At 43.8% G+C, this 17,742-nt stretch overlaps 2 protein-coding genes across 2 annotated transcripts in view; both read left to right on the top strand.

Moving 5' to 3' along the window:
* Window positions 1-2,023: 2,023 nt before the first annotated feature.
* LOC131883931 (uncharacterized) lies at window positions 2,024-8,111 on the top strand. Its single transcript, XM_059231539.1, has 10 exons — window positions 2,024-2,323; window positions 2,717-3,523; window positions 4,028-4,386; window positions 4,740-4,858; window positions 5,186-5,362; window positions 5,492-5,643; window positions 5,722-5,830; window positions 5,947-6,112; window positions 7,414-7,637; window positions 7,705-8,111. The coding sequence occupies exons 1-10, from the start codon at window positions 2,258-2,260 to the stop codon at window positions 7,914-7,916; spliced, it is 2,391 nt and encodes a 796-aa protein (XP_059087522.1). The 5' UTR covers window positions 2,024-2,257; the 3' UTR covers window positions 7,917-8,111.
* Window positions 8,112-15,136: 7,025 nt separating this feature from the next.
* The window catches only part of LOC131883751 (synaptogenesis protein syg-2-like), an 18,373-nt gene continuing 15,767 nt past the window's right edge, over window positions 15,137-17,742 (top strand). Inside the window, exon 1 of the mRNA XM_059231302.1 lies at window positions 15,137-15,659. The gene's annotated coding sequence lies outside the window, so the exon portion shown is untranslated. The remainder of the gene's footprint in view (window positions 15,660-17,742) is intronic.

Consider the following 17,742-nt stretch of genomic DNA (forward strand, 5'->3'; position numbering starts at 1 on the left):
TTGACGAGAAGTTTATTTCAGTGAGTATGGCAAGAATTTGTTCAGTGCACATGATAAAAGTGAATCTGAAAAAATCAGGCGGAACATAACCAAGTGGGCACAGGAAGGTAATGAAGTCCTTGGTTGATGGTCCAGATTGAAGAAGTTCATTGAAGAAGCTTCCGTCGTCGATGGAATCTGGCCGAGAGCCGATCAAAAGGTGCGTGACTGCCAATAGTCCGACGGGATGTATGGCCAAGGACAATTTGGGAGTGTTCAAAACCTTTGACCAGGAAGGACAACTTGTGTCTGGACATCTTCTTCGGAAAGGTCAGTTCCCCAACACTTTAGGACGCTAACCTAGTTAGTCCGATAGCGAGGGGCCTGGTTTCGCATTTGAAATGGGTCCATTCATAACTGACAGATTGGGGCGTGCATCACAGCTATCCTTTGAGAAATTTGTTGTATATGACCTCGGCCGATTTGAGAACGGCCATTTTTGGGTGGCTGTCAACCAATAGAAGCAAAGCCATTGCTTTTTCGGGACCTTTTATAGACTTTTCGGTTGCCCACTACCCCATAGTGATAGTCAAAGTCATCCAAACATGTTCTAATGCTCTTGATCTAAAGGTCAGAAATATAAAAAAGATCCTTTTTAGACTGAGCGTTTTTTGTATGATTCTGCAAAGGAGAATTGAGCTAGAGCGAGCATTTTAGCTTACTTCTACCTTTACTCAAAAATTTAGCGCGAAACTGGCCATCACATCGCCCTATTTTTTTTATTTTCTTAAGAGTCAGTGCAGTGTCGTGTATGTCTGATTGTTTGTCCGGCTGTGATTAGCGTCTTAAAGCTTCCTTAGGAGGAAGGTGGGAAAGAGAATCGAACCGGATACTTCTCTCACTTTAGGAAATAGCGCTATTACAATACCACTCCTTCTCCCAAAAAGTTACTTCCATAACCCGGGTTTGAAGTTACGACACGTGGGAAAAGGATTCCCTACTTGTTAACAGGTCGGTTACACTAGCTCCTTGACTGACTCACGCGTTTCTTTGCATTTTCTTTGGGCTTTGGGTGTCATATCTTCGATCCATATTATGCTTGGAAATCAAAACTCGCGCTAAGGCACGATGAGGTCCTGGGGGTGGTTTAGATTCGGCTGAGTTACCACCAGGAGCTAGGACCATGTTGATCGTTGTCTGGCTGAGGCGAGTCCGTTAAAAAGGGGTTGACTGCATGGAACAGGATTGAGGGCTAGTCTGGAAACTCTCTTTCTCTCGCTTGGGTTTGGTGGTCGGCCAAATGCGGTTGGCTATCGGAGTTCCTTCTTCCCATCATCATTTGTCCGTCAGAGACTTGATCTCGCTCTTGATACTGAATATAAATGGATAAATGTATCATACATATTTGTGCATTGTTTATGTACACATGTATATTTACAGCCATGCATCCATTAGTTCGCTTCAAATCTACTACATCCTCCCGAATGTGAGCCCATCCATCCAGTGGTTGGTTGACGCTTGTTCATTAACACGGTTCGATGGTGTGATGGTTGTCGGAGTCGTCGTTGGCACTGTTGTCCGCGGTGTTGCCGCTCTCGTGTGCAGTCAACTACATTAAGATGATTTAGAAAAGAATTGGAGCAGGCTCATATTTTCGTGTGGGGGAAACCATTGAACTCTCTTGAGGGCGTCTTGCATGACGCTAAGTCTCTGTCCAACCCTGAGTCGGTCCCTGCTCCTCAGTCCAATACGTACGTACAAAAGCCAACTCACACACCGCACAAGTACCTCCCACATAAACAATACTTACCACTAGTGGGACTACGAGTACGTACACGCTAGCAGCCAGGCAATAGTCGAGTTTTTCCAGAGAATCTGGTCTCTTCACACTATGTGGTTCTCAATGACTTATCGTGACAGATATGATATGCTAGTGGAAAGAGCGTAGGTACAGGGTGCTGCCTGTTGTTGTACGTACAGGTGCTTGCCATCATTGAATGGATTTGGCAAATGCTTTGGCGAGTGTCATTCGAAGGAAGGCAGAGAGTCAGTCGGTCACACTCGATGGCACAAGTTCACTGCCTTGTCATCCGCAAGCATGGACGGTGGTGGTGGTTCATTCCTCTCCGGTTTTCAATGCGTGTCTCTGGCTTTAGCTTTGATACTGAATAATTCGGCCCTCTATTGGTGACTATTTATGTTCAAGTTTCTCAGAATGAAAGGTTTTTGTTTCTCAGTGATCTAAAATATCCCTCCAAAGACTTTGTGAACCGACACAATGGACCGCAGGGTCCCATCCATGCCGAGTGATGATTCCGTTTTTGTGACAGCCGTTCCGGCCAGGGTAAGACTGAACTACGAGACTATTGCTTATCAATCAGGGCACATAACCTCTGTGTGGATTGACGAGAGCCTCGAGAGAAAAACGAGCAATTCCCGCCAATGGGTGTGCAAATTTTACCCACATCTCAAGATGGAACGAGTGCGTCTCCCTCAATTTCTTTAGAGATTCTGTTCGTCTTTGACCCCGGTCATAAAGGCCAAGTAATCGGGTTCTAAAGCCGAAGGAGATTCATGCCGACCAAATCCTAGATTGCTTGGTCTGTTTCGCGGTCATTGGTGGGGGAGAAACCCACGAGAACTTTCACCATTAATGTGAAGTTGTTTTATTCAATCGGCGCCGTTGTCTAAGCTAAACTAAGACTTAAATGTACCAATTCATTCTTTTGTATTACAGATCATTAGCTTCAGTGACCTAAGCCAGTCGATTCATGGGGACGCCAACAGTTGGTCACAACGCGGAGAAGCAAGTGGTGATATTGTTATTAACGATGGTAGTGACGACTACTGTGAAGAAAAATCGAATTCCGTTGACACAGTTGTCAAAACAAACGTAACAATCGATGTCCGACAACTCCAACGGTGCACGAGTGACCTTCACGAGGAAGCTTATTCAACCTCAACCAAGTCACCAGAGAATCAATCCCCTGTGAATCAAGAGGGAAAACAGGAGGACGACGAGGAGGACGACGAGGAGAAGAACGACCACTCACCAGAATCAAGATCGAGCATGATGAGCCACTACGAAGAAATTCACTTCAGGTCGTCAAATCATACCTTGGACAAGCGGAGCCTTTCACACGGGTACGAGGATATCGCTCCCGTGGACACGGAGGCTAATGGATGGAGTCGACCCTCACTAAGAACACCTTCCCAGTCCCAGAATTTCTTTCCATCGGGTGACGAAGAGCAACCCTATGAAAATATCGTCCTGAATCAGTCAAGTTCACGCGGGGGTCCTCGTGACAGTCCGGTTGGTAGTCATCCCAATCCCAATTCGCCTTATTATGAAACCATGTTCGGAATGGCCAGACGGTTCCCATCCATTCGATTGACTCCAAATGGGAAGAAAAGTCGAAAGCGGAAAACAAGTTTGGCTCAATCCACGACGTCCAGCACCGAGGACTTTCCCCGAAGTGGTGGAAACAACATCAGTCTTGATTTTGAAACATTGGATGGGTTATATAGCAAGCCACAGAAAGCGGTAAGATTTTTGCTCCTCCCCACCCACCTACCCACCCCACTTATGTGCGTAAGTACGTACGTACGATCGTAGACAGCCATTTGCAGCCTTCTTTGGCACTTACATCTCTCAATCAATTTGCCCTGTGGAAATTCGTTCCATCTTTTTCCTATCATCGGGTTACCCAACTTTTTACGAGAATATACCGGTAAAAGATTGCTAGTTATGTCTATCTGAAAATAAAGCTACTCACATATGTAGAAACACCGCCCTTTACGAATCATTCTTCTGATATATCGCACGGTTAAGGGTCCTTATTCGTTAGGTTTAAGTTCTCATTTTCATCCCAAGCAGCTTCTCAATTGAATTGTTCAAAGACACATGGTCGATAAAATGCCCGTAATCCTAGACGATCGACTGGGGGATGTTGTAGTACCTACTGTTGAGGATGAATGCATCTTCTTCGTCTATGGGATAAGTTAGATGCGTACGAGTCAGTGACATTTTCCATTGGCCATTTTCTAGGGTTGCCGTGTTGATCTTGCCAGGTCAAACCACCTGGATTCCGCCGTTGACGTGGGAGACGGATCGGGCTCATGTGTGCGACCAGCCCATGCCATCTACGATATCGTCAAGGGGCCTTCGTTGGCCTCAATTCGAAGCTATTTATCGGAGAAACTCTCTCTAAATACCACGAAGACCAGACCCAATAGCAACCAGGTGTCTGCTTCGTCCACTCAACCCACACCCAATTCACCTTCTCGTGTTACCACTGATTTGCCCAAAAGTCCAAATACGGTGAAGAATCATTTAGATGGAAGCTCAACATGCCCCTGGTGCCTATGTGTCAAATCTAGTCAGAGGAGACTCAATTATCAAGAAAGGTATACTATTCTTCTCAGGTTGAAGGGAGTAATTGAAAGGATTAAATCATTATTTACGATTGTTGTTGTTTTTTTGCTATTTTGGACCTCGACTCTATTTTAAAGGTGCGGAAAATATCACTTGACATTGTGCAAAAGATCAATTGGGCAAACTTTCAGCGTAGATTATTTGAAAAGAGAGTGAGCGTTAAGACGAGGGTGAAGGGCGGTTTAATGTACGTAACTATCATCGTTGGGGGAATCCATGTACTTGTAAATATGACTGATCCCTGATGTTGAGGGTTCTTCAAACTCCCCTGAACGGCTGTTGGTAACCTCTTGCAGATTACCCTGTTTTCTTTTCTCCTTGATAGGTCATCTGAAAGTGTGGGAGCGCGAAGTTCGTGTGTATCGACGCCTTTCCTCTTGATTGTCATCGTCCTATCCATTATCATTTTCATCATAGCCGGGGCCATTCTAATCCATCAGTATTGTGAGTGGTCTCTTCAGTTCTCTAACAAACAGACTAATTGGCTGAGTAGGCACAATTACAAAAGAGGAGGAGAAAATACAGACCAGTACAGCCCCTCCATACTTATGTAGATAGTGTGTACGTCGTAGAGAGGGTCTGATTTCAATTCTGAGGTAGCCTTGCTTGGTCTCTTTTGAGAAGGCAGTAGATGAATCGATGGCTTTTGTAGTAGAGTTTGTATTTGCGTGCCTGCTTGAGCTGTTCTGTGCTCTCCTGTGCTACCGGAGAAAAAGGGAACAACTGTTGGTGGAATGCAATCGCAAAAAGTCATGTTACTTCTCCTTTCAGTGGTGGGACATGCCATCTGGGTGAGCGGAAACGTTACCAGAGCTCCCAACAACCAATCCTCCCAAGAGAGTTTCCGTGCGCAAAACCAATCTGAAACCCCTCAAGTGGGTGCACCGCCTGCACCGCCTGCACCGCCTCAACAGTCTCAACGCTCATCATTCCACGCAAATACTCAAGGTACCAAGCCACTCTACGTCCAATGAGCTGATTGCCACGTTTCTTGTGCATGTCGGTTTGCGGGTGCGTGCGTGCGTGTGTGCGTGTGTGGGTGTAAAGATCGAAAACTAAGCATTATTTTCAAATCAGGGATCCCGTTATTGGATCATTGGGATCATTGGTCATCCTGGAGTCCGTGTTCGAGCCATTGCCGGCAAAGTGGCGAGTCTCAAGCCCGATCTCGTTCTTGCCTCGATTCGAGTGGAACCATTCGGGAAGATATCAAACCGTGTTTGGCCCAGGTAAAAGAGAAAGAGAGAGAGAGATCATTGATATTCAAATTGACTCTTCTTCGTTTGTTTTTCTCATCAATCGTTCAGGGGGGATTGAATATCGAGATTCGTCGATGTTTGTGCAATCAATCTGAGGCTTTTCAAGAGCCACTTCGGGGTGGCTCTTCGGCGGGAGAGAGACTCTCTGTCCGAGCGAGTAAGTCCTACCGTTATACTACCGTTGAAAGCCTTTCCCATTTGGTCTAATTCCATACTTGATGATGCCTCCCGAATGAACCTTTCACCTGTACTACTCTGTGTCTATGTATGTAGTTCGATATTGCGACCATTGCACGGACAATGAGGCTTGTGTGGCGCTAGCTGCGGATTACTTCCCGGTGTGTCGCTTGGTCCAAGATCCAGGTGATCCCACCGGCTGTGGAGGCCTCTGCAGTCAGAGGGAGCAACTTTGCCATCGACTGGATAGTGATGCATTCAGGTAATCCGATTTCAATTGCACCCTACATTGCCATTGGTTATGCGTTAAATAGACGCCCTCATACACACATTAAACAAGCAAACGAATAAGCAAACACACACACACACACACTAGAGGCAAAAATTTGAGCATGAATAGTAATTGAGCAATATCAAGGTTAAAAAAGCCTGAAACAATCTGTAATACGGTGTTTATTTAGGAACAGTTTTTATATGGCATGGACGCAAATACGAAAATTTCACTTAGAGTTAGTTGCAAAGGCTTCAAAACGAGAAAACATATTTGGTTCCAATTCGTTCTTGTCTGTTTTTTTCGGGCTCAGAAGTGAGCGAGGCGGACTGGTCGCAGGAAAACATGTCATGTTTTGATTTCTAACAAATGCCAAACAAATCTGCATGATTTGATTCTGTTTCTTTCTCGGGTGCCCTCTCTCCTCAATTTGCTTTTTTTTAGGGGCTGAAAGGCCTTTTTGCTTGTACTTTGCTACCTTCCCAAAAGCGGTGTTTAAATTGCTATCAGATATGTTTCAGCTATGCTCTACAGACTTTTAATGACAATTTTTGATATCAATGAAGCGCAAAGCACTTTGTATTTATTAAGCTACATAAGATGTAAGGCAACAAAAAAGTGCTATAAACCATTGAAAACAAACTTTAAGATGCTTCTGTGGAGATAATCTCATGCATTGGAATGATATCTAAGCTTAGTTTTGCTCACACCTTCATCAATTGGCCTGTTGCCGGCCTTCAGAATGCCCATGGTCTTAATTAGCTCTGGCCTCAACTGCACTCTCTTGGCATTTTTGAATATGAAGTTTTCCTTAGTCTTATCTTCAGGTGACCAAATTATCGAAGGGTTACCAAGCTCTTTTACGCTGAAATTAGATCATCTTTCTATGACATGTGGTCCCTCAATAGGCCTTGGGAATGAAAAGGTTTGCTCAATGTAACTAATCATGTCTTCAGTGGGTACCAAAAGTGGACCTTAATTTCTATCCCCCATACGTGAATATTCATGAAATTTGAACTTAAGTGCAAAACTAGGCTTAAAAATAATTATGATTGAGTATATTTTTGACTAAGGCTTATTGGTATTGGTATTAAGTTTGTTGTTTCTGATTTGTTATAATTCCTGGACCGACAATTGCCATTTGGGATAGAATATATCAGATTCCTTGCGGTTTCCTGTCATCATGAGGTGTCATCAAAAGCCTTGAGAGCAGGGTTGAAACATACCTGAAAGCAATGACAAGTACCGTGTCAAAAAAAGACAAACACGCTACGGTATAAAATACATTGCAGATGTGTGAATGTTCGCCAAAGTCGCCATTTCCAAAGCCTGGAAAAAGTCAATTGCCTCCCGGGCCATTTCCAATGTTTCAATGGCCAATGCATTCCATGGTCTCAAAAATGTGATAGGATCGGTGATTGTCCTAACAGGGAGGACGAAGTTGGTTGTGATCATATACTCAAACAAAAGGCCAAAGCTCATGGTTCCAGAAAAGAGTCAGTGTTGTTTCAACCCGGTAAGAAAATGGTAATGTTCGTATTCTTCATGTCCCTCCAGTCAACCACTCGGTGTATACTTTGTAGGATGTCCTGGTTCGCATTTATTGTGCAATGATGGGGAAACCTGTTTGAACTCAGAGCTTTTTTGCAACGGAGTGGTGGATTGTCCCGATGAATCAGATGAACCAGACGGTTGTCATGGAAACGAAGATCATAAAGACCTGGACTGGTTATTAAGGCCCAATAAACGCCCGGCAATGAGTGAACTGGAAGAACAAGATCTACTGGAAAAATGAGAACATCTGTCTTCGTTTGCACATTCGCTGGCCGAGAAATCCGCTGAAATGATCGTCAATTACAATTCCAGCATGCATTTGGAATCTTATTTGGATCCTGAATACAATGAGGTGCTAAAATATACCGAGTTACGAGCCATGTATTTAAAAAATGTCTAGCTTGTAAAAAAATAACTCCCTTTTTGAAATGGTTTTTGTTATCAAAAAGTAATTAAAAAATTTAACAAGAAAAAAAATCTGGAATACGATTTTAACGTGTTGTAACTTACACCGGGAATGTAAAATCGGGCAAAAAATGTAACTTGGAATTTTTGTCTGATAAGTAGTCCATTCTTCATTTCATCAGTATGTGCTTAAGATTTTCGCTAAATTTAGCTCCAAACAGATTGATATACACTGCCTTCGAATTTGGCTTGCTAAGAATACTATTCACTGAACAAATCGTTCTGAGCGGTAGATGGCGGTGAGAAGTTCAATGAAAGTGCCCACTCGCTCTTCAATTATTTGTAGTTTCTCTCTGTTTAAGTGGTTTCTAAAAACTTGTCAGAAAAAGCAATTCTTCGTTCCAATATGAGGCAAGCTTGTATTCATATTATTCGGGCTCAACTCGCATGTTGGTTGGAGGATGCAAATTTCGATGCAATTCATACCACAATCTATCCCTTCCCTCTTGGTCTTCCAAGCTAGCTGCTCGTGTCCTCCGAAAGACAGATTATTTGCAAGACTTTCCAAACACTTAACCAGCCGGTTTAAAGAGAGACTCTATTTCTCCAGATTTGACGTCATACGACATCTCTGAGCTTGCAGGCGGAAGATGGCAACCGACGAATTTAATACGTACACAACTACAGGCAACTCAACGGGTCTTACGGCAAAGCCGCGTTTTAAGCAGAAATTTCGGGTCTGGTGTGGTATAGAAAGGAACTCAACATCCACTTTGCTTGCTCTCTAGTCCTTGCGTACGAAGTAAATCGTGGTTGTTCTACTCTACCTTTTTCAAGGGGATTGCATCCGTCGGATAACCAATGATACCAGATTCCTAGCTTGGGTAAAAGCATGTTTAAGCCTCATCAAGTCGTTTGAGATGTTAAAAAGGAGGCCCTGCTTATTGCTCGGTTATAGTCCAATCGTTCTCGCCTAATAAGCACACTAGCTAGTTTGGCAAGAATGCTCTAGTATGCCAATGACTTCCGGAGGCAATTTCGGCAAGTAACGGAGAGGACAGGGGAAGGAGGGGGCTCCCTCGATTGTACGTACTACAATAGACGTGGCTCTTTTGAGCAGTGAATAACTTTTCACCAAGTTTCTCTCCTGAACCACCACACATTTGTGAAAAGGATTCGTTCAGCAAAAGGTTTAGCAGATGTAGTCGACACACTCCCACACACTCTTTCTTTCTCTCTCTCTCTCCCTCTTGCACACACCAACACGCACACACTCTCGCAAGTAATGTATGGCGGTGGAGTTCAAAACTCAAGTGAATGCAGATAAGTTCGTTCCACTTTGTTGTGCTCTTGGGTATAGTGGCTATTGTGGGTACCATGGGTACAAGGTATTAGATTCGTTTGTGTACACCTTCAAGAGAACTCGAGGATAAATCCAACCACTACATGTGCACGGACACTACTTAAGTCAGCATTGAAGAAGTGCACATCACGGAGATGCAGATGGACAGCGGGTGGGTGGGAAGGGGAGGGATGCCAGCCAGCCAACCAGCCAGCCAGCCAAATGGACAGGACCTAATTGAAACAGACAGCCACAATTGGTGATGTGAAGCAAAATAAGGCGGAGGCCTGGGGAGGGTGGTTTGATTGGGCAACGAGGGATTCGAGCAAATCGGCTTGAAAGCCCCTAATCACAGACAGCTCTCTGAGCTCTTGGCACAATGGGCACAATGGGCACACTAGGCATGCCACACATGGGAACGGAACTTTGTCGTGTGCAAGAAGGAACAAACGAGCTCTTCGACCAAGACGTCCTTTTTCCTCGAAATGAATATGTGACACAACAAATACGGATCGAGACTTTTCTTGCCACCGCGTTCGGTTATGTGTACGTACGACACTCCGGGGAAGAAAGGAAAAAAAGTTGGGAGAGACAGGGAAAAGTGGAACAAGATCAGCTTAAGCTCGAGACAAAGTCCTCCGCTTCAGCTATGACAAGTTGAAATACTGACAGCCTCATTGAGGCCTCAGGATGTCAATGAAGTACGGAAAGAGTTTCGCTATTAAAGAGTACGTACTTGAGTCACTAGCGGTTTCTGAGCAGCCCGAAGCATTTAGGGATGGATGACTTATGGTAGAAAAGCTTAAGTACAACTTTTCACAAAATTCTTGGGCTGAAATTAGAAGCAGAATGTCAAGACTAGGTTTGATTTCCTCAGTTCCTCCAAAAGCAGAGATCCCAAGCACGATTTGTGCTGATATGATTTGATTTGATAGCTCGATGATGAAAGAAATCCTCATCTCATCTAACGTTTTCTCTTCTTGGTCTCGGAAATCGTTGTTCCCAGCACTTGTACGGTTACACTCGTATGCAGTACGACCCGATTTCTTGATTTCTCAATTTCTCAAGAAGCCATTGACAAGCGTTGGGGTTGAGGTTAGCCATTTCTGGGTACACTTACAAGTTCTTTCCCATTGTTCAATATTTTGAAGCCGAGTTTTTCGCAAGTAGTGTTTCTTGTCAAAGTGGCAGATTTGACACTCGTTCTGAACGGGATGGTCCTAAGTATATTCCCTTCGCGGGTGATTTCTGTCCCCTTAAAAAAATCCAATGGCATCTATATGACTTTCTTATTTCCTCGAAGCAAGAATATGTGAAATATAATCTCATGGCCTATATCAATAAAAAGAAATTGCCATTTTTTATTGTCTTGATGGGAAGCTCAAATTGTCCATTCTTTGTAGATCTCCAGAGTGCTTCGATTTTGATTTCCCTTGGCCAAGTTCTTGACCAATTGTTTGAAGAAAGCACCACTTCTTCTTCTCAATCCTTAGCAAAAGAGTATATTTAAAGTAGAGACTGAAAGTTATTGCACGACCTTAACATTTGTACATCATATGTATACTATATGTGCATCTTCAATGCCATGGATTGGTCAATGGTTATGTCTCAACGTCCCTTGTGGTGATCCAATCCGGTTGTTACAGCTTGAACGTATGAGGCTTGCCAGGACACCAGCAAATCCTAAAGAAGAATGGGATTGATTCCCCTTAATTTCTGATCCCCTTCAGTCCTGCCTAACAATCCACCAGTTCTATGAACCCCTGTTAATTTTTCAATTTTGTGAGGTGTGTTGTGCTTTGTGCATAGCGAGAAGGAGCACAGGTTAACCTTGATCATTGTCACCTGACAAACAACCATCCTGGAGTCCAAGGTGAGCAATCCAAACTCATGTATCTTCCTTTACAATCAACTTCATTCAATCCAGTCTATTCGACATCATTTAATCAAGGAGCTGTCCATATAAAGGAATTAAAATTGGCAAAAAATGCAATCAAAATTGCAGCAAAAGGGCAAAATGCAATAAAATATACAAAAATGCTTTTATTTCGAGTTCATTTTACTCCGTTTAAAAGAGCCAGTAGCAAAATAGTGAAACGACAAAATGACATGGTAATAAAAAAATTCAAAACCTTATCAAGAAGGGTGCACAAATTTACTCTATAAATACTACTGAATGATCATAGCAGGTGTTTTTCTTATTCAAAATGCACCATATACCCAAAGCCAAAAGGGTTAAAATGTGCTAGGTTACTAATAACTCTCAATAAGGGCCCTTATTTGCAATGTCATTCAGCCCAAACAAAACGGGAAGACACACGGTAGATTGCTAAATATGCTACTCGTGACGTGCCATGCAAGCAATTTCTTTTCCGGAAATTATGTGACCCAGGTCACTAATCAGACATAAGATCTTGAAAGAACTTGTCAAAAACAACACAAACGCATTATGATTCAATAAAGAGAAATCGGCCGAATTGTCCCTTTATTTCGTAAGGGCTGACTCGAAAAGCGCCCTCTGATGCGCAGAACGTAAACCATTTTTCGTGCAGAATAGTGGGGCTATACTGTACAGTGTGTACTTTGAACAAAAACAGCTTGCGTCATGGCAAAATATTTGCACTTAAATCATGCATTATGATTTTTCTTCTTTCACAAGATACTTTGGTCATGTATTAAAAAAGTATTTGGAGCAGTTTGTTTTTGCAAGCTGAAGAGATGTTATCTTGAATGGCTGTGCTGTTCAAAGGCAAGATAATTATGCCATGTAGGATAAAAATATTTGAAGCAAGACGCAACAATCATGAATTGGGCCAAGATAATTTGTTTTGCATCTTTTCAAGATTTTTATATTTTTCCATGGATTTTTTTCAAGGAAATGGAGTAGAATTAATGGAAAACCTTGTTAAAAAACGGTTAAAAAGGCAATTAAATACACCCAATATGATGTAAATAATGGAAAAAGATTAGAAAAAGTGAAAAATAATGCATCATTTGGACTTATTACTGTAAAGACAAATATCAAAGAACTCCCCCTTAAATCGAGAGATTTGACAGGCTAGCTTAAAAACTAAAGCTCTACCCAGTGTGGCAAAACTTACCTGGAATTTTAGAATCCCGTTCTCATCTAAAAGTTAATACCTGTCCTTCCCTGCATATTTTGGACTGTTATAGTCCAGCTATGCATTACATAAATATTGGATACGAAACGTTGTCCGTTAGATTTGAACTGTACCCTGCTTGTTAATACTCACTTTTTTCCTTAAAAAATCAGTACCTTTTATGAAACTAAATAAATATGTGACCAGAAAGTTTACGTAAAAAATACTAATTTTGAACGAACTTTACCTCACGTGTTGGTGTTTTAAATCATTGTTTTTATTTGAAATCATTTCGCAATGGCATTATTTCAGAGACCAGGGGCCTAACTGAAGGCTACTAGCAAAGCAGAGTTAGAATAACTATCTCAAGAAAACTGCATGCTTCATGAGATGGTGGTCTTTTTACATTTTCTGGCTTCTTCGAGATATAGAGGCAAAAATGTTAGAACGATTGTGAAAAATAGAGCCAGGAATCAACCGTGCCTTGCTCATGTACGAGATGTTTTTCTTTATCGAAATGTCCAGGCCCAGCCTGACTTGGGTTGTTCACAACTCATCGCATTGCAAATCAATGCCTCAAGATTTGGCATTGGTTCTCTTATCTAAGCAACGTTCATCAATCCAACTCGACATGTAATGATTCCCGGGTCTTTGGGTCCGACTTGTTAATGAAGGCCTGAGAGTCGAAGACACATACTACATTATTTGAACAACTATCGCATCGCGTCTTAACGATTTACCGCCAAGCGGAGCCAGCGAGGAAATTGGAAAGCCTCCCAATATTCGGAAGGCTCTTTTCAACTGGAATCTATAGACGGGGTTGGCAATACGGTTCAAGCCGGATAATTTGCTCAATATCATCAGTCTCCTTTTTGTGTCGCCCCAAATGAACAAGGAGGAAGAAAACGACGACTTCAACGAACACGACGAGCACGACGAGCACGACGAGCACGACGAGCACGACGACGACGACGACAATGGCGATGAGACGAGGGCTTGGCTTTCGCATTCTCTATATTACACTCACTTACTTACTTACTACTACTGCTTGTCGAGCTGCTGCCCCTGCCACTACCACTACTCGTACGCACAAAGGCTAGCAATGTGAGAATGTGCCCGAGTGTGGCCAGGACAGAGAATTACGAAGTACATGGTGCCCGCAACCATGTACGTACACCGAACGACTGAGAGAGGCCTCAATCCAACCCTTTGGGTAAGGCTTGGTGGTGGATGGTACCGGGGGATGGTGGTTGGTGCAGAGCGGAGAGTGGCACAAGAACAGATCAAAGCAGCAGACAAGCGAGCGAGCGAACGAACGAAACAACGAACGAACAAACGAAAGGAATGACACTTTTTTTTCATCTTCTCGGCCCAAGTTCCACGTGCTCGTCTTTCCTTCATCCTTCGTCTTCGTCCTTGTTCTCGGTTTCCTGGATGCTTCCATAGTTTCCACTCCTGGCGTATCGTCATTGTCTTCCCACCGACCCATTATACTGAACGAAGCAAATGAGGCCAGATGCTGGCCACTCTGTGGATTTGGTCATCCGTGGAGAACCGTCGTCTTGTCTTACAAGTCAAGTGACGAGCAGCCAGCCAGTGATCGCCGATCCATCCATCCCCTAATCCTATCCTCCATCCTCCATCCCTCCTACTCCCACCACTCCACTTTGGTAGTTTCAAGGCAATGGTGGATCTAGCTTGGGCCACATCCGGTTCATAGCAGAAGGGCCCTTGATTGAATGCGATGAGCAGGCCATGTCCGGCGGCCAATTGACAATTCAGTCGTGTTGTTCAAGCCAAGGGTAGATATTGGTCGGTTGTCATCCATCCTTGACATGCATCGGTGAATGCCTAACCGTGGAAACCCGGATATACCCGTCATTAGCCCGCGGTGACCTTTTGTCGATTTCTCCGATCGGGTCCATTGTCCTCGACGAGACTGCCGTCCTCGAAGCTACGCCTCGAGTTCTCCCGCGTCTTTTCTAACCTGGCCGGCCTTGGCACTACTATAGCGAACGAACGTAAAAGTGTATACGGCGGCAAAGATGTGTATAAAGAAGCATGAACACTGAACACTAACTACTATTCTGTTTGCATGGATGTATGGATGCCATACGATTGCCTCGCTAACCCTACTTGAGTTCATTCAAAGGCAAAAAAAGGCCGTCCGCCGTTTCTGTACGCTTGGCCAGAATTCGGACCCGCGCTCGCGCTCCTCGCGTTCCTGGCGTTCCTCGTCTTCCTTGCCACTTGCTCACTACTTACTGTTCCCTTTCAGACACTCAATGGCCAGGAACAAGCAGAGGACCGATGAAGAAAGGACCCCGCGAGCCACGAGAATGGTTAACCAAGCGGGATGGAATGGGAGGACGAGAGAGCGAGAGAGAAAGAGGCCAGGGGGAACCGAGAGAGTTCAACGGGAAGGAGGAGGGAGGCTGTAGGCTGACGACACGAGAGAGAGAGAGACCCAATTCGTCGTGGCTTTCGATTTAGAGAGAGAGAAAGAGAAAGAACTGAAAGAGAGAGAGAGAGAGAGAGAGAGAGAGAGAGAGACATGCCTTTCATCCCTCGTTCCTCTTTCGGCGTGGTGGTTTGAGTTGGTTCGTTAGTAACTGAGTCGAATTCGGTGTCTGTCCTTCAGTCGCATTGACTAAAGAAAGGCGGAAGGAAGGTCATACGGAGAAATAAGGACATCGAAGCATGGCATCATCATCATCATCATCTTAGACTGACTGACTGACCGTGTGTGTATGTGTGAGCAACTCTGCATCACCATCATCGTCATCATCACATGTGTAGTATTTGTTGTGGGTGGTATCAGTGGTGTTGCCTCCAAACGCACAGCTCCTTATAACAAACACGCTTGACAAAAACATTGCTGGGGTGTTGCAATCATTTTGCTCCTCTGGTTTCGGAAGTGATGTTTCTCGACCATGTCTTGAGCCAAACGACGATCACGACGACGAGGACGACGAAGGAGATAAGCAGGGACAAAGATCATTTCATCCTCTCTTTAAGAGTGTCTTTCAAGTGAGACCGTTCCCACCCAACTCAAAGTGGACGACAAATAAGTGAAATAACCAGATTAGGCCAAGCCCGAGTGAACCGTTAGTCCATTAAAGTGTGTCCATGCATGGTAAGTCAACCATGTTAAACAAGCACTAAAAGCCGGCTAGTCAAAGACACAAATTCGAGGACCCAAAGTAGTCCAGATAGGCAGGACCTCTCTTTTCATCCGATTGAACGGGGAGCGCAGGTCGCAAAATTGTCCAAAAAGCATCATTCATCGTTTTTGGTTTCCAGTTTTGATAATTCGAGCGCTCTTAAAATCTCTCAAATTTTCGTTGGTTGTGCTTCCAACCTTGTACTTCGTTAGGAAAGAAAGGTGCGTGGTAACAACATATCGTGGTAGTTAACTATTGGAAATACTTCACATACCTCATCAGTCCCGGAATTCCATCAATCTACGCCATCCCGGTAATTTCCGTGTGTTAAAAGAGCCCTTCCTCGCCTCGCCTCTGTGCTCTCTTCCTCTCTCTCTCCCTTCTTTCTATACTACGTATTTCTATGTCCCTCACTACGAAACTTATGGTATTGTCAGAAGTTGTCCGGCGACGGTGCCAACCTTTAAATCATGGTCGTCGTCAAGTTGCTTTAGAAATAGAATTTTGTACGACTCTCCTCTTTTTCGCCTGATTGGAACTTGGATTTTCAAGCAGCTTGGCAGTGAGTGGTAGTGAGTTGGTTGGTTGGTTGGTTGGTTGGTTGGCTGGTGGTACTAGTGCTCGAACGAAGGCTATTGGCACACATAAAACCCTGTTCAAGCGGATCAATTTTGGGTTTCCGGGCAAAAAGGAATCACAATTACAATCCCATCCGGAATTTTGAATGGAATTGAGGCGACACTTTTAGATTTAGTGGCACGTATTTGAAATTGGTGTTCTCGGCCAGACAATGTCCTTCGTCATTCTGACAGCTCACATAAAAGAAATGGTAGGTAGAGACTTTCTGAGAAGCACATGTTTTTACAATGCAAACTTTATTCCATGTCACACAAAAAACATCTCCTGGCCAACTCCTATTCGTACAGAACGTACGTACGTACATGCTCTGCTACTCGTTCTACTGGTCCAGAAAATAAGAAAATAGGAGACCCGTGGTTTACCTTAGAACTACTCCTTCATAACCCTTGTATCAAGGCCTCAAATTTAGGACAAGCAGGATAAAACAGCTCGTGAAGTAGACATTGTCTCGCACGCATGCCAATTCAGGGTTCACACATGCAAAGTTCGGCCCCAACTGATTTGAGATTGTCAAATGTGATTTGAACGTAGGTTCGTGTGTATGATGCAGGATGATGGCGTGAAATTTATAGTCTGGGGTCCTCGAAAAAAGAGTGGGTGGTGCTCAAGCCTCAGAGCCTTGCAATTCAATCTACTTTGTAGAGATCGAGTTACACGTGGTCTGCCTCTTCACAATGAGCTCTCTTTTCAGCCTTATTTGAACAATCAACTATGTAGCTATTCGTTGACCGACGCTCGTGGTTTCTTTGTACTTATACCCTAAGATTCAACCGTCAACCCGCGCCCAAGGATTCCAGCACATACATACGTATGAATAGGCTGGACTAGTGCCCTCTATTAGAAGAGAACGCCAGTGAGCGCAGCGCATCCTTGCGGTGGAATATTGAACCTTCAATTCCGTTCCAAAACAATAAGTTTACATGGGCCCAAATCGACCCATTCAGCCTTCTGTTTGCTTGAGGCTGGCTCACAAAACGTCCATTAAAGTGAAGAACGTAAACCGTGTAGGGTAGGAAGCCTTTACATAGAACTAGGTTGGACCAAAGCAAAGAGGTCAATGCTAACGATGACGTCGGTGGTCGCATGGCACTTTATTTACTGCTTTGGAGTTTTCACTACACTTTCCTGGACAGAAAAGTTTCTCATCTGATCTTTTTCCCCTTTTTCAATTTTAAAACTACTCTGCACACTCCCAAATGAAGCGATAGGGGGTCAAATAGATGACATAATTCCGTTTCGTCAANTCACCCAAGCAAACCATATATCCATTGGTTGGCTCTCAAGAAAATGCCGAAGATGAGACAGGTGAGTCCCCAACAATGCTTTCAAATTCACTTGATGATCTCACGTGACCAATCTTTCCGTCACAATAATGAAAGCAAATCAAACAAGATCAATGGCAAACATTGCATCTGC

The sequence above is a fragment of the Tigriopus californicus genome, chromosome 7 (assembly GCF_007210705.1).
Source record: "Tigriopus californicus strain San Diego chromosome 7, Tcal_SD_v2.1, whole genome shotgun sequence".
NCBI lineage: Eukaryota > Metazoa > Arthropoda > Copepoda > Harpacticoida > Harpacticidae > Tigriopus > Tigriopus californicus.